This window comes from Mobula hypostoma, chromosome 14 (genome assembly GCF_963921235.1).
Source record: "Mobula hypostoma chromosome 14, sMobHyp1.1, whole genome shotgun sequence".
In the NCBI taxonomy this organism is placed as follows: domain Eukaryota; kingdom Metazoa; phylum Chordata; class Chondrichthyes; order Myliobatiformes; family Myliobatidae; genus Mobula; species Mobula hypostoma.
Window position 1 is genome coordinate 64,998,423 of NC_086110.1, and position 23,458 is coordinate 65,021,880.

A 23,458-nucleotide genomic window follows, 5' to 3' on the forward strand; every position below is an offset into this window, starting at 1 on the left:
GTGACATATGTGAGTGATGATAAATCTGATACAGACATGGGTCTCTATTGTGAACTGAGAGTGGGAAACGGGCAGGGAGAGAGGAATTATGGTTGAGAAAAGGAGTAGGGAGAAGGAAGGGAGCAAAATGCACAGAGAGATGTTCTATAATGATCAATAAACCAATTGGTTGGGCACGTGGCCAAGTGGTTAAGGCATTCGACTAGCGACCTGAAGGTTGTGAGTTTGAGCCCCAGCTGAGGCAGCAAGTTGTGTCCTTGAGCAAGGCACTTAACCACACAGTGCTCTGCGACAACACTGGCGCCAAGCTGTATCGGCCCTTGCCCTTCCCTTGGACAACATTGGTGTCGTAGAGAGGGGAGACTTGCAGCATGGGCAACTGCCGGTCTTCCATACAACCTTGCCCAGGCCTGTGCCCTGGAGAGTGAAGACTTTCCAGGGGCAGATCCATGGTCTCGCAAGACTAACGGATGCCTTAAATAAACCAATTACTTGGTGCCTCAGGGCTAGGCACGTCTGTAGCCACACCCCTCCACCCTCACCACTCCCAACAGCTTTGCTCCCACCAGATTTACAAACTCACACTCTGCTCCACATTGACAAATACAGTGCTGTGCAAAAGTCTTAGTCACCTTAGCTATATATATTTGCCGAAAACTTTTGCACAGTACTGTAGTTTCCTCAACAGAACAAGACTTCCCAAAGTGCTTCACAAAAGGAGAAGCTCAAAGCTCATATTGATAAGCTCCACAGAGACCTTCACTGCTACAAGAGATGAAGATATTTCAATGAAAAAAAATCAAGAACTGTTACTGGGAGACTTATAGCAATCACAGAAAATGCTGGAGGTCAGTCAGAATCTAGGGAGACGAGTAAACTAAGAGATTTGTTATGTTTTCCTTTCAGGTTTTTATTTCAAGCTACATTGCATTTGACATGATTGCTCCAGCACCGAGATGAGGAGGAATTTCTTTAGCCAGGGGATGGTGAATCTGTGGAATTCATTGCCATGGACAGCTTAGAAAACAAGTCATTGGGTATATTTAAAGTAGAGCATCATTAGTAAGGGCATCAAAGGTTACAGGGAGAAGGCAGGAAAAGGGGGATGAGAGGAAAATAAATCAGCTATGATTGAATGCTGGAGTAGTCCCGATAGGCTGAATGGCCTAATTCCCCTCCGATATCATATGGTTTTATGGTCTTAAAAGAGATTGATATACTGCTTTAAATGGGTGGTTGGATGGAGATATGTCTCTACCCAAGGAGTCGTAAGGCACTTCTTCCCTCCACTAGCTTGCAGGTCACCTTTGGTAAGGTGTAGTACCTGCTTAACCCCTCCAATCAGGGTCACCTGAAGCTGTGGTGGCAGGTGATGGATGGTCATATGAGCAGGTGATACATATCATTAGTCCTGGTTATTTAACTACAGATGCCAGGCAGACAATCTCGAAAGAGTATTGATAATGGCTGGGGTCACCCATCTTGTAATGACACTGCCCAGATGAAGGCAATGGCAAACTACTTTGGTAGAAAAATTTGCCAAGAACAATCATGGTCATGGAAAGACTAGAATCACCCACATCATATGACATGGTACATAATGAGAAAATTGCTTTAAACCCATTTAAAAAAAGGAAATGGGAAATTGATTCTATATTCAACCATTAACAATTTCTAAATTATTCAAGAAAAATACCTTCCAAAATAACTCTGAGCAGATTAATCCTAATCTGATTAATTTGCATATTTGCATATTATGTGTAAATGTAGGAGTCTGTAACAATAGTTACCTCGAGAGCTTGGTAATGTACAAATAAAGAACATCACAACACTATAAACTGGCTGAAATCCACACTCAATCCCAATCTGGACCAAAATCAAATGCTGCTAATGCGACACTTTCACCAACGTTTATTCCTGAATTTGACATGGCTGACGTCCCATACTTTTTCCACTCACTGTTGGGAATCACACAGACCTATCTCATAGCTGAGGAACTCAAAGCTTAGTGTTCATCCCGAAGGTCAGCCAGCTGAACGAGCAGATCCAGACGTCAAGTTGGATCTTGCAGATTGTCATTTGGAAGCTCTGTGCATGTTGCTTAACTAAACCCAAGAGCCTCGACTGCAAAGCAGGATATACGTAAACGGACTGGTTCTGAAAGACCAAAAGAATGAGCCACTTATCTAGCTTCCTGATCAGAATACCATTCACAACGCAGCCCATTCAGAAATACAGGATATCACATGGGCCAAAACTGGAAAAGATGTTATTTCACTTTTAACCCCACTACAGACCTGGCAAACTGATTCTCTGGTTAACACCGAGAAATGATTTGCATTTCTACCATTTCATTGTCACTGATTTTGTTCCACAGTCTTATCACAACTTTTCAGAATAGGGGCAACACAGTAGCATAGCAGTTCACACAACACTATTACAGACTGTGGTGTTGGAGTTCATTGTGGTACTGCCAGTAATGAGTTTGTGCGTTCACCCCGTGACCATGTGGGTTTCCTCCGGGTACTCCAGTTTCCTCCCACAGACCAGAGATGTACCCGTTACGAGGTTATTTGGTCATTGTAAATTGTCCCATGATTAGGCTAGGGTTAAATAGATGTTTTGCTGAGCAGCACAGCCCATTGGGCCAGAAGGGTTTTTTCCAGCTATATATCTAAAAATCAAAAATTAAAATTAAAAAAAATGTTTTGTCAAGGAAATCACACAATTGTGTCACCTTTGCCTTCAAGTTATTTCTGAACCTTTCGTGAGAACATCTACCACCATGCCTCCCTCCTCAGCAGCAATCTCCCCCTTCACCTGTTTCATCCTTGCCTTCTCAGTTAGATATTTTTCTCTGAAGTCTGAACATTTTAATTTTTGCTTTTGCATTTTGAATACATCTGTTTGCAGAATTCTATGTGCACCATTGAAGAAGAGTTTTTATTATTATTATTCTAAAATGTCTCCCAACCTTTACTTCCCTATCTGGTAGGATTCACTCCTGACATCTCCATCCAGTAGGTGCAAGATCTCAAGTAGAAACATCTACACCTTCTGCCTGCACAGGTGCTGCTTGACCCACTGAGATCTTCCAGCAATGCTGGAAGTAGTAATTCCAGACAGAAAGAAAGGAAACTGTAGGCCAGTTAGTCTGACCTCAGTGATTGGGAAGATGTCAGAGTCAATTGTGAAGAATGACGCCTCGAGATATTTGGAAGTACAAGATAAAATAGGCCAAAGTCAACATCTTTTCTTTAAGGGAAAATCTTGCTTGACAAATCGGTTGGAATTCTTTGAGGAAATAACAAACAGGACAGACAAAAGAGAATCGGTGGATGTTGTGCACTGGGATTTTCTGAAAGGCCTTTGGCAAAGTGCCGCACATGAGGCTGCTTAAAAAGATAGGAGCCCATGGTATTACAGGAAAGATTCCAGCATGGATAGGGCAACACACACAAAATGCTTGAGGAACTCATGGATAGAGGTTTGGCTGATTGGAAGAAGACAAAGACGGAATAATAGGAGCCTTTTCTAGCTGGCGGTCAGTGACCAGTGGTGCTCTTCAGGGGTTGGTTTTGGGACAGCCTCTTTTTACATTATATTTCAATGATTTGAATGATGGAATTGATGGCTTTGTGGCCAAGTTTGTGGATAATACTAAGACAGGTGGAGAGACAGGTAGTTTCCCTACAGCCCTGCCTGAAAATGGGCACATATTTGTTGTCCTCCTGTCAGCAAACACTTCACTTGTGTTCAGCGAGGATTTATAAATCTCAGTTAAAGCCCTAGCAATCTCTTGGCATGCCTTCTAAAATAGCCTGGGATATATCCCACCCAGGCCTGGCCTTTTATCCACCTTTAAGCCTGCTGAGGCATCAAGTACATAGACCATTTATTGAGATTTACACTAAACCTCCACCTCGTTTTTACTAAATTCTCCACTACAATATCTCTTTCCTTAGTGAATACTGATGAAAAGCACTCACTTAAGACCATTCTCATACCTTTGTGCTAAATATAGATAGCTATGGTTGTCCCTAAGGCACAGGGCTCTTTCCCTATTATTCTTTTGTCCTTTATATACTTATAGATTGCCTTCATATTTACCTTGATCCTGTCCTCCAGTGATATTCTGTGATGGTTCTTTGCCTCCTTTATATGTTGTCTGGCAGCAAGATAGCATAGCAGTTAGTATCATGCTTTACTGCACCAGCTGTAAGTCTGAGGTTCAATTTCCACCACTGTCCATTAGACCATTAGACAAAGGAGCAGAATTAGGCCATTTGGCCCATCAGTAGTCTGCTCCACCATTTAATCATGGCTGATCCTTTCTTTCCCCACTCCTCAGCCCCACTCCTCGTAATCCTTGATGCCGTGACCAATCAAGAATTGATCAATCTCCACCTCAAATGCATCCAACGACCCAGCCTCCACAACAGCCCGTGGCAACAAATTCCACAAACTCACCACCCTCTCAGCATCTGTTTTAAATGTATGCCCCTCTATCCTGAGGCTGTGCCCTCTTGTCCTAGACTCCCACACCATGGAAAACATCCTGTCTGTAAGGACTTTGTACGTTCTCTCATTGTCCATGTGGGTTTCCTTTCAGTGCTCCAGTTTTCTCCCACACTCCAAAGATGTAGAAGTTAGGGTTAGTAAATTCTGGGCATTCGATGTTGGCGGAAGATGCACGGCAATATTTGTGGGCTCACCCCATCACATCTTAGATGGTGTTGGTTGTTGATGCAAACAACACATTTAATTCTATGTTGCAATGTACATGTGATAAATAAATCAATTCTTGATCTTTATAATCACCTTACTACACTTCTTATACTCCTGACAAACTTCACTCACCATCAGTTCCCTGTACTTGCCATATGTTTTAGTGTTTTAGAGTTAGATATGGCCCTTGTGGCTACGGGGGTCAGGGGGTATGGAGGGAAGGCTGGGGCGGGGTTCTGAGTTGGATGATCAGCCATGATCATAATAAATGGTGGTGCAGGCTCGAAGGGCCGAATGGCCTACTCCTGCACCTATTTTCTATGTTTTCTATGTTTTCTATTCTTTTATCTACCATTCAATAATCTTCAATGTTCAGAGCACCCAAAACTTGTTTCCCTAGTTTTTACTCTTACAAAATCATGGCTATCCTGAACTCCAGTTATTTCTTTGAATGCTTCTCACTAGGCAAGTCACCAAACTTGCCTGAAAGTAGACAACTCCAGTCAAACGTAGCTAGGCCCCTGTCTTATTTTAAAGAAAGAGGTCTTTCCCCAGTTTAGGATATTTATTTCCAGTCCTTCCCATCTTTTCTGTGACCACTATGAAATATATGGAGCTTTAGTGCCAAGGGAATTTAACTACCATGAGTATTAAAGGCTCAGAGGACTGGCATTTCTGATGTGTTTGATAGCTTTTTGACACAATGTGTAGATGGACCAGTGAGGGAAGATGCTCTGGGAAAGAGCTCTGGGCGGCACGGTAGCTTAGTGGTTAGCAGAATGTCTTACAGTACCAGCAACTTGGGATCAATTCTTGCACTGCCTTTAAGGAGTTTGTACCTTCTCCCCGTGACTGTATGGGTTTCCTCCGGGTGCTCTGGTTTCCTCCCACAGTCCAAAGATGTACCGGTTGGTAGGTTAATTGTGTATTGTAAATTGTCTCATGATAAGGCTAGGGTTAAATCATGGGTCATTGTGCGGCAGGGCTTGAAGAGCTGGAAGAGCCTATTCAGCACTGTATTCAAGTAAAATAAAATAATATGGTCAAGTAAAGGGAGCATCAGAGGTGACCATTTTGGGGATTGTGACCATCTGCTCCTCTGCTTCTTGGTGACTGTGGGGAGGTCTGTAATATATTCCTAGCAAATTGACAACACTCTCTTTGTTGCTGCTCTCTACCCATATGGCCAGATTTGAGGAGTCTTCCGGACCCTCAGGTGCCCTGACAGAGATCTTACAACATCCTTAGCCATGGGAAAGATGCTGGAGGGCTGGAGGATAGCTAATGCTGTTCTGTTGTTTTTGAAAAACACTAAGAGCAAGCCAGGAATTTACAGACTGGAGAGCCTGAAGTCAGTCCTAGGTAAATCATTGGAAGGCATTCTAAGGAACAAGATATACAAGTATTTGGATAGACAAGGACTGATTAAGGATAGTCAGTATGGTTTTGTGCATGGCAGGCCATGTCTAACCAATTTTACAGAGTTCTTCCAAGGATGTTACTAAGAGGTTTGATAAAAGGAAGATGGCAAAGATTGTCTACATGGAAATTAGCACATCCACTGTCAAAGGATTCAATCATTAGTCCATCAGTCTACAGGACATGCCACTCAGGGACTTGGGCTTATTTTTGTTACTATGTTTTCCTGCTATTGTAACCATATGTGCTACATGTGCTACCTACTGTGTGCTGTTGGTAATGTGCTTTTCAGCTTGGCCCTGGAGGAACACAGATTCATTTGGCTATATTCCTGTATGGTTGAATAGTAATTAAACTTGAAATCCACATGGTATGCTGCAGGTATCGTTGCCGAACCTGTTGTTGTTTAACATCTGTATTAACGATCTAGATAATAATGTGGTAAACTGGATCAGAAATCTACAGACGACACCAAGATTGGACAGCAAGGAAGGCTATCAGAACTTACAATGTGATTTGGACCAGCAAGGAAAAAGGGCTGGAAAATGACAAATAGAAATTAATTTAAACAAGTGGAGGTAAAACTTACACAGTGAAAAGTGAGATATTAAAATAACCTGGGAATATAGATCTATAATTCCTTGTTATGTTGAAGATGTATAAGATGTTTGTGAGGGTGAATTTAGAGTATTATATGCAGTTCTGCTCACTACCTAGAGGGAAAATGTTAATAAGCTTGAAAGAGTGCAAAGAAAATTTACCAGGATGTTGCCAAGACCTGAATTATAGGGAAAAGTTGAATAGGTTAGGAATTTATTCCCTGAAGCAGAGGGGAATGAGTCGTCATTTGATAAAGATGTACAAAATATAGAGGGGTATAGATAGGGTGAACGCAAGCAGGCTAAAGTTGGGCAACACTAGAACTAGAGATCATAGTTTTCAGGTGAAAGGTGAAATATTTAAGGGGAACCCAAGGAGGAACTTCTTCACTAAGAGGTTGGTACAAGTGCCAGAAGTGGTGGATGGGGATGCAAATGTAACATGTAACAGAAGTTTGGATAGGTGCATGGATGACGGAAAGTTGGATGGCTATGGTCTGGTACAGGTAGATGGGATAGGTAGTGGTTAGTATGACACTATTAGAACTCAGGCCATTGGAGTTCAGATTTCAATTTCTGCATCCTCTGTAAGAAAGTTTGTGTGTTCTTCCTGTGAACTCATGGATTTTCTCTGGGTGCTCTGGTTTCCTCCCACAGTCCAAAGACGTACCAGTTACAGTATGCGGTTAATTGGTCAAAGGAGTAAACATGGAAAAATCTTACGAAATCTTTTTTAGGACTATATTTTTATTCTAGGAAACAACTTAAGTCATAATCACAGACTCCACCCATCCCAGATATTCTCCCTTCTCCCCTTTTCCAATGGGCAGAATATATAAATGCCTAAAGGCATGTACCACCAGGCTCGAGGACAGCTTCTATCCCACTATTATAAGAGTATTCAATGGTTCCAAATGGTTCACTTGGACCTCAAGCTTTATTGCTTACCTGCATGGCAAGCTGCAATTGTTATTGTTTTAACATTTTTTTAAAGATTAAAGTCTGTCATGAACCTTGTGGCCCATCAGGCCAGTGCTTATGCCGGTCTCTGTGTCGTGAAGTGACTGAGAGTACGAGACTCCCCCCCCACCCCCGGATAGGATGCCAGTTTATCACGAGGTTAACCCCCAGCATTTTTGCCGGTACCCATTCTCAGCTGGGTAGTCTGGAGCATTGTGTGGTTAAGTGCCTTGCTCAAGGACACACGCTGCCTCGGCCGAGGCTCGAACCCATGACCCTCAGATCACTAGTCCAACACCCTAACCACTTGGCCACACACCATACTTATTGTTTTACCTTGCTCTACCTCAATGTACTGTATAATGAAGTTAACCTGTAAGGACACAGTAGTGTAGTGGTTAGCTTTACAATGGCAGTGATCTGAGATCAATTCCACTGTCTGCAACGAGTTGTACATTCACTGACCATGTAGGTTTCCTTTGGATGCAGCAGTTGCCTCCCAAATTACAAAGATGTATGGATTTGTAAGTTGTGGGCATGATATGCTGGTGCCAGAAGCATGGTGACACTTGCAGGCTGCCCCAGAACATACCCGGGACTGTGTCCATCATTGATGCAAACAACTCATTTCACTGTATGTATATTTAGAGATACATCATGGAGTAGGCCCTTCCAGACCTTCGAGCCACACCGACCCCAATTCAATTCTATCCTAATCACCAAACAAGTTACAATGAACCGATAAGCGTTTGGATTGTGGGAGGAAACTGGTGCACCTGGAGAAAATCTACACATTCCATGGGGTGCACGCAACAAAAACCCATGCACTCTATGGGGAGGACGTACAAACTTCTAACAGAGGACATCAGAATTGAACTCCAAACTCAAGATTTAATAGCATCATGCTAACTACTATGCTACTATTCCATCATGGGTCATATGTACATATGACATGGTACATATGTCAAATATTGCTAACCTTTAATCACTGTATGAAGTATAGGCAAGACAAGGAATTCTGTTTAAAACGTATTTGGGGACGAATAGCAAAGCAAAGGGTACAAAATGCCAAGGTATACCCTGAGGGTCATGAGGGTGTAGCATGGTATTACAGACAATTCTTGACACCTGAAAATAATGAAAAATATCACTGCAAAGGACAAATTTTACTGGGTGGATCATATTTTTATCCCACTTTGAAAACACTTCCAATTATATCACCTGAATGAAAAATGCTCTATAAATAAAGTTATTATTAAACTGGCAAATCATCATCATCATGGCTTGGCTTTGCGAACGAAGATTTAGGAAGGGGGCTGCCCACGTCTGCTGCAGGCTCGCTGGTGGCTGACGAGGCCAATACGGGACAGGCAGGTCCAGGCACAGCGGCTGCAAGGGAAATTCTGTTATGAGTTTAGTGCTGCTGTGTCACAGTTCTTCCTCCTTCTCCTCCTGTCCTCAATGCCAGCCCTGCATGCGTTCTCGAAGGAGGAGACAGACTGGTGAATGGTGTGTCGCCAGGCCTTGTGATTGGAGGCCAGAGTAGACCACTGGCGATGGTCAATGTGACAGGCACCAAGGGATTTCTTCAGAGAGTCCTTGCACCTCTTCTTCGGTGCTGTAAACACACATCGGAATGGGCCAAGATTGTCCAAAGTTCAAAGCAACCTTTCATATAAGATATTCATGGCCAGTATGAAACACAGACTGTTCCATCAAAATTGAAACTAAGTCTTTGAGAGAAAAAGAAGTGTTCATGTAAAGTTATAGAACTGTTGAATTATTGTGTACTCTATCCCATTTATTATTGGCATGAAGCACAAATATTAGATTGAAATTTGAAGAGATTGGACAGACACAAATGTCAATGCTTTCACTGGGGATCGGAGTCTGCAGCAGAGAGCTGGGACTTTTGAACCAAACACTGACCACAGAACAGCTGTCCTTTGTGGCTCCCAGAAACACAGTAAATTAATCTTGGACAAACTTGGATCATCTTAGTTGGAGCTTTCAAGGGTGAAGGGCAAACAGATAGAAATACAGTATATAAAATTATGATATGCTAGATAGAACATAGAACAATACAGCACAGCGTGGCCCTTTGGCCCACGATGTTGTGCCAACCCATATAAACTCATGATCAATCTAACCATTCCCTCCTACATAGTCCATAACTCATAAGGTGTCCCTTCCCTCCGCTAGCCTGCAGGTCACTCTTGGGCAAGATGTAGCACCTGTTTAGCCCCCAATCAGGGTCACGTGAAGCCATTAGGAGTAGGTGGTGTTTGGTCAAATGAGCAGTTGGTGCATATCACATCCTGGTAATGTGACCACTGACACCAGGTAGACAATTACTGAGCATTGATAATGGCTGGGGTCACTCACCTTGTGAAGACACTGCCCGGAAAAAGACAATGGCAAACCTCATCTGTAAACAATTTGCCAAGACCAATCACGGTCATACAGATGGAAGACCATGATTACCCACATCATAATACAAGGCAAATAATAATGGTGATGATGGCCACACTCTATGTAAAAATCTACCTCTATAGTGGATAGGGGAGAACCAGTGGATGTGGTATATTTGGATTTTCAAAAGGCTTTTGACAAGGTCCTACACAGGAGATTAGTGTGCAAACTTAAAGCACACGGTATTGGGGGTAAGGTATTGGTGTGGGTGGAGAATTGGTTAGCAGACAGGAAACAAAGAGTGGGAATAAACGGGACCTTTCCAGAATGGCAGGCGGTGACTAGTGGGGTACCGCAAGGCTCAGTGCTGGGACCCCAGTTGTTTACAATATATATTAATGACTTGGATGAGGGAATTAAATGGAGCATCTCCAAGTTTGCAGATGACACGAAGCTGGGTGGCAGTGTTAGCAGTGAGGAGGATGCTAAGAGGATGCAGGGTGACTTGGATAGGTTGGGTGAGTGGGCAAACTCATGGCAGATGCAATTTAATGTGGATAAATGTGAAGTTATCCACTTTGGTGGCAAAAATAGGAAAACAGATTATTATCTGAATGGTGGCCGATTAGGAAAAGGGGAGGTGCAACGAGACCTGGGTGTCATTATACACCAGTCATTGAAAGTGGGCATGCAGGTACAGCAGGCGGTGAAAAAGGCGAATGGTATGCTGGCATTTATAGCGAGAGGATTCGAGTACAGGAGCAGGGAGGTACTACTGCATTTGTACAAGGCCTTGGTGAGACCACACCTGGAGTATTGTGTGCAGTTTTGGTCCCCTAATCTGAGGAAAGACATCTTTGCCATAGAGGGAGTACAAAGAAGGTTCACCAGATTGATTCCTGGGATGGCAGGACTTTCATATGAAGAAAGACTGGATGAACTGGGCTTGTACTCGTTGGAATTTAGAAGATTGAGGGGGGATCTGATTGAAACGTATAAGATCCTAAAGGGATTGGACAGGCTAGATGCAGGAAGATTGTTCCCGATGTTGGGGAAGTCCAGAACAAGGGGTCACAGTTTGAGGATAGAGGGGAAGCCTTTTAGAACCGAGATTAGGAAAAACTTCTTCACACAGAGAGTGGTGAATCTGTGGAATTCTCTGCCACAGCAAACTGTTGAGGCCAGTTCATTGGCTATGTTTAAGAGGGAGTTAGATATGGCCCTTGTGGCTACAGGGGTCAGGGGGTATGGAGGGAAGGCTGGGGCGGGGTTCTGAGTTGGATGATCAGCCATGATCATAATAAATGGCAGTGCAGGCTCGAAGGGTCGAATGGCCTACTCCTGCACCTATTTTCTATGTTTCTATGTTTCTAATAGGGCAGACTTTTTTCAAACAGAATGGAAATGTCAATACCAGAGACATAGGTTTAAGGTGAGAGAGGAAAGAAATTCAAGGGGAGTCACAAGTCTTCTGTTTTTTAAAAGACACACTGATAAAAAGGGTCTCGGCCCGAAACATCGACTATCTATTCATTTCTATGGATGCTGCCTGACCTGCTGAGTTCCTCTGCATTTTGTGTGTTTTGCTCCAGAGTGCTAGGAGCCTGGAATGAACTTGCCAGGGTTTATGCTGGAAGCAGATACAATTGCAATGTTTAAAAGTATTTAGACAGGCAAATGAACAGGAAAGAGATGGAGGTATGTAGACCATGTGCAGAAAGGTGTGCATCTTAGTACAATGGTTGACACAGACATTATGGGCCAAAGGGCCTCTTCTATGCTCATAAAACAAATCAATAGCCTGAGACCTCAAGATGTGCTGTGTTGCTCCTTTAATACAATGAAGCATCAAGAATGTTTTAAATCACAATATGGAAATGACTATTCTCAGATGGTTATTAGCAAATCACTGCCTTTGACCTTCAGCCAATGAGGCATTGTAGGTGGAATATCAAAGGCACAGAACCACTTTGCCAAGCATTGAAACCTGACTCATTCATTCATTAAAATTGCAGGTAGGTGCCATTCTGTCTGGCCAGAGATTACCTGCAATTAGAAGGAGTCACGTTATTCGCCAGGAAATCCTGGCTGGTAAGAGAGTCTATAAACGATTAGAATGTGAGTTTAGAAAGCCTCAGGATTTTCGGTTATTCACAGTGGAGCCATTCAACCTTTTCAGCAGGGCACAGTTTAGGGATTGGTGCAGGCTTTCGAACTGAAACATCAACAATTCCTTCCCCTCCCTGCACCGACAGATGCTGCTTGACCTGCTCAGTTCCTCCAGCAGATTATATTGCTGCGACAGTGGATGGAATGCATTACAGGGAACTTGCACGCTCTCAGTACAATGTTCAATATAAAAGCATCGTATCAAAAATATGATTCAAAACACCCAGCACAAGTACAACACAACAGTTGTAGCACAAAATAATTTAAAAAGTTATTATACTTAATTGTGGAAAATAAACACTCAATTTTCAATCATACAGTACTCTGCAAGAGTTATAGGCACCGTAACTATGTATATATATGTACCAAAGAGTTTTGCACAATGCTGTATAATTAAGTGTTAAGGAACTGATGCCCTGGTTAATAGGATACCTAAATGATCTTTAACTACTGTGCTTAGCACCCTGGTCCAAAGAAATATTGTCTCGTTTGATGGCATACATCAAATGACAATAAACCTGACTTGACAAATGCTAATGTTTTAAAAGATGAACTTGAAATTCATATCTTTCTTCAAATAATGGGGCACCAAACAACTAATTTTTTAGATAATATCATTTGAGAGACCTCTGAAGACCCACATTAAGCATTTTAGAAACAGCTTCTTCCCGTTGCCATCTGGTTTCTGAACATTTCATGAATTGGTCATAATGACGTCACTTTCCCTCCTTAGTACTAGTTATTCAGTTTTCATATTGTAACTTGTAGTAACTTTTTTATGTCTTGCACTGTACTGCTACCATAAAACATAACAATCCAAGATATATGTCAGTGATATGAAACCTGATTCTGATCCTGGACATTGTCCTGGACCCCAAATGCTCACTATAAGATGCAAGAGGATAGTAATTGTTTCTCTAATGTCATCAATCTTTTAATAATCTTTTTAAATAAGTATCACAACAGATCGGCACCAGAATGCACTCAGTAGCCACTTTATTAAATACCTCCTGAATCTAATAAAGTGGTCACTGAGTGTATTTTCAGGGCACTTTTTTGGTTGGTTTTCTTCCCTAGTACCTAGTTGTTCATTACTTGCAGATCAACACATAAAAATTCTAGAGGAATTCTGGAGGAATTCAGGCAGCATCCATGGAAAAAACTGATGAAAGGCTTCAGGATGGAATGTCAACTCCCACCATTACTCCGGATTTTCAACATCTGCAGTATTTTTTGTGTTTGTCATTGCCCTCAATTTCCTGGATCATCACCAGAATCTAGTTACTTTCTCTTCTTCTGCAGCAGTTTCCATTTATTCCCAAGTAACAGGGTGTGTTTCATTCATTCATAACTTGGGAACAATTGCACCTTAAATGCTCAGCTCCCCTCTCAAGGAAGTATAGTCTGACAAGTCAATATTGTGCGGTGTCCCTTTCATAGTGTATAACATCACAACACAGTAAAAGGGCAGAAAGGAACTCTGCTTTAAATTGCAGCTACATGTTTCAATGTACATAGCTCAAAAGGTAAGGTAGACAAACTGTGGGTGTGGATTGTCTCAAGAGATAGAGACATTGTGGCCATAAGAGAAACTTGGCTGAGAGAAGGGCAGGACTGGTAGCCCAATGTTTTGGTGTGACAGAAGAAAGGTAAGAGTCACCTTTTTGATAATGGAGGACATTAGAGAAGTGCAATGTGAAGGCTTGTCTACTTGCCGGTCGAAAGATTCTTCCGCCGTGCTGGTTGTTGATTGACCTGTTTGAGGGATGCTGCAGATGTTTCCCATTGGGTACCTTGTGTGTCACAGCACCAGGATCTGGTTTCTGGTGCCACTGGGGTATAAGAATAGCACATGTGAATGAATGGCTGTCCTTTATCTCCAGGGACTCATCTTCACACTGAAGTCATGACCACTGCTGAGGAAGCATTGGGAAAGTTTGCTGCTGATACAGGAGGGCCCACGCAGTGGTTTTATAGTTGTATAACTTGGGGAGATTTAATGGGGTACCTGATGAGTTTAAAGTGTTACTGAATGTTTAGTGTCGTAGATTTTGTAACTTAAGATGGCTTAGGGGTTTGGTTGAATGCTTTTACCTGTTTGTCTGTAAATAAATGGTTAATGTGTATATTTGTAATCAGTGGCTTCTATCTCTTTTCAAATCTTTTATTTTTTTCTAATAAACACAAGTACATCGAAGTAAACAGCACTTACAATGTCTCAAGAAAAAAAAAACATTATATAAAGATTGAAAAAATTTTGTGATGCAAAAGAAACCCTACTAAGCAAGAAAAGTGGGAAAAAAGAAAAATCCCATTAGGTGTTCAACCCCAGAGCCGTGCGTCATAAATAAAGCTTCTAAAGATAAACATCAAACTACAAGCAAAAAAGGAAGTACCAAAAAAAAATTACAATTAGATCGTGGACAGTCCTTCAATTAACTCAAATGATAATACCGAGCAAATAAACCCCACCTTTTCTCAAAATCAAACATAGGTTCAAAGGTTCGACTTCTAATTTTCTCCAAACTAAGACATAGCATCACTTGAGAGAACCATTGTGACAAAGTGGGAGCAGTGGCTTCTATCTCACTTACCAAATCCATGAATCTGCTTCCTTGTAACAAGCAATGCTTAATATTCTTGAGTGATTATCGAACTAGGATATGGGTCACCATGGCTATATAATAGACCATCCAATAGTCAGTGGGGACTTGAGGAGCACATGTCGAGAGATTGCACATAGCCTGTAAATAATCTGGCAGTGCTAGTAAGAGATTTCAATCATCCTGGTATTGGCTCAGCTGCCCAAAGTGCAAAAGGCCTGGATGGGGTGGGATTTGTAAAGTGAGTCCAAGACTATTTTCTCATGCAATATATAAAGGAATCTACTTGGGAGGGAGGAAAGCTCAATTTCATCTTAGGGAATAAAATGGGCCAAGTAACTGAGGTTAGGGAGCACTTTGGGTCCAGGAACCACAGTGCTATTAGTTTTTAAATGGAGAAAGGCAGGACAGGTCCACAGTTTAACGTTCCGAAATAGAGCAGGGCCAACTTTGAGGGCATTAGGCAGGAACGTAGATGGGGTTGACTGCGTGACTGCATTAAAGTACTGAGAGATATTGCACTGAGATATGCATTTATCACTACAACGGCAGATGACCTGCCACCCTCATGGAAGCTAACAGCAAATCCGCCTGATTACCATGGGAAAAATGAATTTGAACAGGGGAGTGAGGCACAAGTCCAAGATGTAGAGTTCCAACCAATTCCAGCCCTGCACGCAAGCCAAATTGTTATATTAAAAAATTGTCTGGTCAGAAAAATCCTAAACAGTTTGTTGCTTTGATAAACAAAATCGCAAATAAACCGATTAGATGTATTTATTTATGCTTGAAAGAAATCCAAGACATTAATGTTAGTAGCACTTCACATCTTTATTTGCTCATTATTCTCCAGATCGTCATGAGATCTGGCAAAGGAGGAAAGACAGGATCATTTTCTCATTAGTGATGAGCTTCAGTAGACACCAAACCAGTTACAAGCAACTTAGTCGCTAACAAAAACCTCTTAACCTCCAGAAAAGGGTAATCATGGGGATAAATGTTCAATTTGAAATCAGAGGCTCAGGATTTTACTTCAGAAGTGGAACTTGAGTGGATGAAATAGATGCTAAAGTTTACATTTTGATTCCAAACCTCTTGAAAAGTTCACTGGAGTAATGGTTATTTTTTTAATTGTCTGCTTTGTAATGGAATGTCAATAGTTTTCCTATTGGACTGGCCTTTGCTTCTTGTATTTCATGATCATTGGCTTTCCCAACTGGTAGTACATTGGCTTGGTGTGGAATTACCAATGCCCAAGAATGGAAAAATCAAGAAAAAGTGGTGGTTACAGCTCAATTCATCACAGGCAAAGCCCTCACCCACCACTGACCACATTCACATGGAGTGCTGCCACAAAAAAGCAGAGTCAATCATCAAGGACCCCCACTATCCAAGTCAGGAAAAGCCCTGAAGCTCCTGACCAGACATGGATAACTTCAGTCAAAATAACTCACTTTCAAGTACTCTTTACAAGTTATGTTCTCAGTACTTTTTTTTATTTTCACAATTTGTCTTCACTTTGGTTGTTTCATAAATTCTATTGAATTTCTTTATTTTCCTGTAAATGCTTGCAAGAAAATGAATCTAAAGGTTTACATATGGTAACAAAAAAATGCACTTTGACAATAAATTTCACTTTGACTTTGAACAGGCTTGTATCCCCAGAGAAGTGGACTCAAGAGTTAACAAGTGAACCCTGTACAGTTGGAGATATCGGATTTCACAATGGATGTTAAACCAAGGGTTAAACATCTTGTTCTGACTCAAAACATCAACTGTTTATATATTTCTGTAGATGCTGTGTGACCTGCTGAGCTCCTCCAGCATTGTGTGTGTGTTACTCTGGATTTCCACCATCTGCAGAACATCTTGTGTTAAACTTTCCCTTCGGAAGATAGTTACATCACCGACTGGTATGGAGACTCCAATATGCAGGGTTGAATGAGGCTGCAATGGGTCGTAGATTCAGCCCGTCCTATTCTGGGTACAACCTTCTCCACCACTGAATATATCTTCAAAAGACAGTATCCAGTGAATTCACTCTCCATCTGGGACATGCCCTTCTTCTCGTTACTACCATCGGGGAGGAGGTACAGAAGCATGAAAAGCCACAATCAATGATTCAGGAACAGCTTCTTCCCATTGGCCGTCAGGTTTCTGAACAATCCATAAATATTCCTTTTTCACACTAATCATTTTAACATAGCAATTTTTATGTCTTACACTGTACGGCTGCAACAAGACACTAAATTTCAGGACGTGATAAACGTGATTCCATTTTTGGTACAATGAGCATCTGAACAAAAGGAGCTCTTCCCGGTGTATAGACAAATACTGATCTCCTGGTTAATGTCACTGCAAATTATCTGGTGACTTATGTTCTTATTGTGTGAAATCTAGCTGAATGCAAAACTGAAATATTGAATATCGGTTTCTCTAATTTCCTGTAGTTTCTGCCCGCTTCCTCTTCTCTCTTTTTCCATTCCCAGTGCTGGTTCCCCTTTTACCCCTTTTCTTCTCCTCAGCTGCCTGTGGTCCATTGTCCTGTCCTATCAGATTCCTTCTTCTTCAGCCCTTTACCTCTGCACCTATCACCTCCCAGCTTCTTACTTCATCCTCCTCCCCCACTTCCCCCCTCACTTATCACCTGGCAGCTTGTACTCTTTCCCTTCCCCTCCACCTTCTTATTCTGGCTTCTTCCCCCTTCCTTTCCAGTCCTGATCAAGGGTCTCAGCCCAAAATTCTCCTCCATAGATGCTGCTTAACCTGCTGAGTTCCTCCAGCATTTTGTGTTAGTTGCCTTTCAACAGATATTTCTCTTTTTGACATCATAATGGCGGTATTACTAAATGCAAAACACATTCAAAGTGGCATTGAAACTCTTTGCAATACAAAGGTCAAGAGATGCTTAAATAAATCATTTTGCTAACTTGGGATTTGGATGCAAAAATCGGCAGCATGACGAGGAAGAAGTATGAGAAAGAACGTTAAACCGACCACCCCTGCAGTAATTTGGTAGCCTCATTTCATCCCTTGGCTGTGATTCACATTTACCATTCAAGGAAGGAGGCCATTCAACCCATCAATTCTCTGTTGGCTAACAGAGCACATTCGCATTCTGGCACAGTAGTGCAGTGGTTAGCACAACACTTCACAGTACCAGAGAATTGAGATCTACTCCCGCCACTGTCTGTTTGGAGTTTGCGTTCTCTTCCTGTGATCACATGGGTTTCTTCCGGGTGCTCCGGTTTCCTCCCACAGTCCGAAGACGTACCAGTTGGTAGGTTAATTGGTTATTGTAAATTGTTCCATCATTAGGCTAGGTTTAAATCGTGGTGAATGGTGATGGGGCTCATAGAGCTGGAAGGGCCTATTCCTCACAGTATCTTAATAATAAACAAACAAACAAATAAAATTCCCTGACAAGTTTCTTCTGCAAACTCATTCTCCCCATATATGGGCAGCTCAGTAATGTAGTGGTTAGTGTCACACTATGCAGCACCATCAACTGGAAGACTGGGGTTCAATTCCCAACGTTGTTGAAAACGACTATCTACATTTTCCCCATTATCACACTGGTTTCCTCTGGGTGATCCAGGTTCCTCCCAAGTTCATAAGACATTGCATTAGGGTCAGTAAGCTATGGGCATGCTATGTTGCTGCCAAGACCTGGGGACACTTGTGGGCTGTCCCCGGCACATCCTCAGACTATATTGGTCATTGAAGCAAATGATTTGTTTCACTGCATGTTCTGATGTAGATGTCACACATAAAGCTAATATTTTATTTTCAGCACATCAAGTCTATTCCAACCATTGTCTATTCTATTCTCCCCACATTTCCACCAGCATCATGTTAGGGGCAATTTACAGTCATGGATCATCATGAATAATTCACCCATCTTTGGGACGTGGGAGGAAGCCAAAGCCCATCGAGGAAACCTGCAGAGACATGAAGAGAATTTGCAAATTCCACACAGACAGCAGCCAATGACTGGATTGAACTGGAATCTTTGGGCTCTGAGGGAGTGACTCATCCAGCTGAGCAATTGTGCTAACCTCCAAGAAAATTCAAATAGGAACTGTTTTATTATTGTCACATGTAGTGAGATAGAGTGAAAATCTTGCGTATACTGTTCATACAGATCAGATTATTACATAATACATTGAGGTAGAACAAGGTGAAACAATAATTAACTTTATACTTTATTGTCGCCAAACAATTGGTACTAGAATGTACAATCATCACAGTGATATTTGATACTGTGCTTCCCACTCCCTGGATTACAAATATTAAATATTAAAAATTGTAAAAATTAGTAAATATTAAAAACCTAAATTATAAATCATAAATAGAAAATTTAAAAAATGGAAAGTAAGGTAGTGCAAAAAAAACCGAGAGACAGGTCCGGATATTTGGAGGGTACGGCCCAGATCCGGTTCAGGATCCGTTCAGCAGTCTTATCACAGTTGGAAAGAAGCTGTTCCCAAATCTGGCCGTACGAGTCTTCAAGCTCCTGCGCCTTCTCCTGAAGGGAAGAGGGACAAAAAGTGTGTTGGCTGTGTGGGTCGTGTCCTTGATTATTCTGGCAGCGTGATTATCCTGCTCTGACAGCATGCGGTGTAAAGTGAGTCCACAGACGGAAGATTGGTTTGTGTGATGTGCTGCGCTGTGTTCACGATCTTCTGCAGCTCCTTTCGGTCTTGGACAGGACAACTTCCATACCAGGTTGTGATGCATCCTAGAAGAATGCTTTCTATGGTGCATCTATAAAAATTAGTGAGGGTTTTTGGGGACAGGCCAAATTTCTTTAGTTTTCTCAGGAAGTAAAGGCATTGTTGGGCCTTCTTGGCAGTGAACTCTGCTTGGTTGAACCAAGTCAGGTCATTTGTGATATTACAAAATAACAATGCAAGATAAAGTATAATCACTGCTGAAGAAGTGCAGTGTTTTGTCTCTTACCTGTATACTAGATTAACTTTTAAAATTTTGAGCCGTTACCCCTATAATTGGAAGGTGCTTTAAGAGACTGGATATATATAAGTATTTGGATAGACATGGACTGATTAACTATAGTCAGCATGACTTTGTACGTGGTAGGTCTTGTCTAACCAATCTTATTGAGTTTTTGAGTAAGTTACCAGGAACGTGGATGAGGGCAAGGCAGTGGATGTTGTCTACATGGACTTTAACAAGGCATTTGACAAGGTCCTGCATGGGAAGCTGGTCAAGAAGGTTCAGTCGCTTGTCATTCAGGATGAGGTAGTCAATTGGATTAGACATTGGCTTTGTGGGAGAAGCCAGAGAGTGGTAGTAGAGGGTTCCCTTTCTGAATGGAGGCCCATACCTAGTGGTGTGCTGCAGGGATCAATGCTGGGTGAATCAGATGGATAAGACTCTATTTATATTTCTTCTTCTTCTTAGGCTGTCCATCGATTTTTGATGTTGACTGAAGCCTGGGCAAGGTTGTATGGAAGACCAGCAGTTTCCCATGCTGTAAGTCTCCCCACTCCATGCCACCGATGTTGTCCAAGGGAAGGGCACTAGGACCCATACAGCTTGGCACCAGTGCCGAGCTGAGCAATGTGTGGTTAAGTGCCTTGCTCAAGGACACAACACGCTGCCTCAGCTGAGGCTCGAACTAGCGACCTTCAGATCACTGAACTGATGCCTTAACCACTTGGCCACGCACCACACCTATTTATATTTAAACACTTGAATAATCATTGAGCACAACTTAGCATTATAGCACTGGAAACTGTGCAGGAAACCCAAGGATATGCATCCCATAGAAAGAGCCGGCAAAAAATTCACTAGATATTCAGGTTTAGCCCCTAGTAGCCGAAGATTGTATACTCTCAAATTTACTTTGAGAAGATATTGCCAAAAACCAGAAGTTCATAAGGGCTTGACAGGCTAGATGGGGCAAGAATAAACACAAGCAACACTGCAGATGCTGGAAATCCAGAGCAACACACACAAAATGCTGGAGGGGCACACACAAAATGCTGGAGGAACTCAACAGATCAGGTGGCATCTATGGAAGAGAGCAAACAGTCAACGTTTTGGGCCAAGACACTTTATCAGGACTGGAAAAAAAGATGAGAAGTCAGAGTAAGAAGGTTGGGGAGAGGGGCGGAATAAATACAGGGCAGTAGGTGAAGGGGTGAAGTAAATAGTTGTGTAGTTGATTAGTGAAAGAGATAAAGGGCTGGAGAAGGGGGAATCTGATAGGAGAGGATAGAAGGCCACAGAAGAAATGAAAGAGGGACAAGCATAAGAGGAAGGTGATAGACTATGGTGATAAGGTGAGAGAGGAAAATGGGATTGGGGAATGGTGAAGGAAGGAGGGAGGTGGGTGATTATCAAAAGTTCAAGAAAGCGATGCTTATGTCATCAGGTTGGGGACTACCCAGACGGAATATAAGGTGTTGCTCCTTCAAAATGAGAGTGACCTTATAGCGGCAGTTGAGGATGTCATGGAGTGACATAGAACATAGAACATAGAACAGTACAGCACATTACAGGTCCTTCAGCCCACAATGTTGTGCCGACCCTCAAACCCTGCCTCTCATATAACCCCCACCTTAAATTCCTCCATATACCTATCTAGTAGTCTCTTAAACTTCACTAGTGTATCTGCCTCCACCACTGACTCAGGCAGTGCACTCCATGCACCAACCACTCTCTGAGTAAAAAACCTTCCTCTAATATCCCCCTTGAACTTCCCACCCCTTACCTTAAAGCTATGTCCTCTTGTACTGAGCAGTGGTGCCCTGGGGAAGAGGCGCTGGCTATCCACTCTATCTATTCCTCTTAGTATCTTGTACACCTCTATCATGTCTCCTCTCATCCTCCTTCTCTCCAAAGAGTAAAGCCCTAGCTCCCTTAATCTCTGATCATAATGCATACTCTCTAAACCAGGCAGCATCCTAGTAAATCTCCTCTGTACCCTTTCCAATGCTTCCACATCCTTCCTATAGTGAGGCGACCAGAACTGGACACAGTACTCCAAGTGTGGCCTAACCAGAGTTTTATAGAGCTGCATCATTACATCGCGACTCTTAAACTCTATCCCTTGACTTATGAAAGCTAACACCCCATAAGCTTTCTTAACTACCCTATCCACCTGTGAGGCACCTTTCAGGGATCTGTGGACATGTACCCCAAGATCCCGCTGCTCCTCCACACTACCAAGTATCCTGCCATTTACTTTGTACTCTGCCTTGGAGTTTGTCCTTCCAAAGTGTACCACCTCACACTTCTCCGGGTTGGACTCCATCTGCCACTTCTCAGCCCACTTCTGACATGTCGGAATGGGAATGGGAAGTAGAATTAAAATGGGTGACCACTGGGAGATCCTGCTTTTTCTAGTGGATAGAATGTAGGTGCTTGGCAAAGGAGTCTCCCAATCTATGTTGGGTCTCATCAATATACAGGAAGCCACACCAGGAGCACTAGATACAGTTGATGATCTCGCCTCACCTGGAAGGTCTGCTTGGGGGCCTAAATGGTAGTGAGGGAGGAGGTGTAGGAGCAGATGTGACATTTGTTCTGCTTACAAGGATGAACTCAGCAGATCAGATAGCATCTATGGAGAGGAATAAACAGCTAAGGTTTCAAATCGAGACCCTTTATCTGGATTAGAAAAGAAGAGAGAAGAAGCTAATCATCTTAAAATTATGCCTTCTTATATTATTCATTGTCATCCTGGGAAAAGGGCAGTGGCTGGTCACTAACTATGGCTTATTATCTTACGCACCTGTATCAAGTCATTAATCATCCTCCTTCAATCCAAAGAAAAACTTATACATTTAATAATAAACTCAGTTTTGACTTAGATTAGACAATTACAGATCTGTACCACAGATTCAAAATGTGTTAGTCCATGGGTGTCACCAGACCAGACTTTCAACCTGTGGTGTCTTTACATTTCCTTCAGGGCAAACAGGAAGATTATAAAGCTTCAAGGTACCTGACGCTGGTCCGCTCTTTCCAAGGCTGCGTTAGCACCATAGGCATTGCACGATTCCACAATGTAGTCCGAACTGATTCCAAGGACAGAACTCGACTCGCCACAAGAGCCATCGCAAATTATAATCACCCGAGGAAATTCGCTCGCTGGAATCTTCTTTAAGTATTCTTCTGTGAACTAGGGAGAACATAGGGTGTGGGAAGGTGGAAAGGAAAAGAGATGGCTGTTAATCACACAGTTGCAACTTGTCCAAAATAAATCAGTGGGATTAAAATATGCTGACTCAATACAATTTTAACCAGGATGGAAATAACATGATTGGGCTTGCTGTAAAAATAAAATCAGATTTCACTACAGAAACAGGAGGTCAGACATTGAGCCAAATCTCCTTGGCAACCATACCAGAAGCATATAATATTAACATTAATCAGCATCTGCTCTGGCTTATAAAAGACAGAACAGACAAGTTGAGCACAATTTTGTGAAATACAGAGAAGTTGTGCACAGTTATGTGCTCCGTGCTACAATTACGCAAAGACCATTGGGACTGCATCTAAATTTGAGAACTGTTGTAAAATGTAGCTAGCATTTTA

General features: G+C 42.2%; 1 protein-coding gene across 1 annotated transcript in view; it reads right to left on the reverse strand.

Annotated features, from left to right (window-relative positions):
* The window catches only part of si:dkey-234i14.6 (uncharacterized), a 136,286-nt gene that overhangs the window by 38,776 nt on the left and 74,052 nt on the right, over window positions 1–23,458 (reverse strand). Inside the window, exon 2 of the mRNA XM_063067221.1 lies at window positions 22,866–23,042. Coding sequence (XP_062923291.1) covers window positions 22,866–23,042 — 177 coding nt within the window. The remainder of the gene's footprint in view (window positions 1–22,865; window positions 23,043–23,458) is intronic.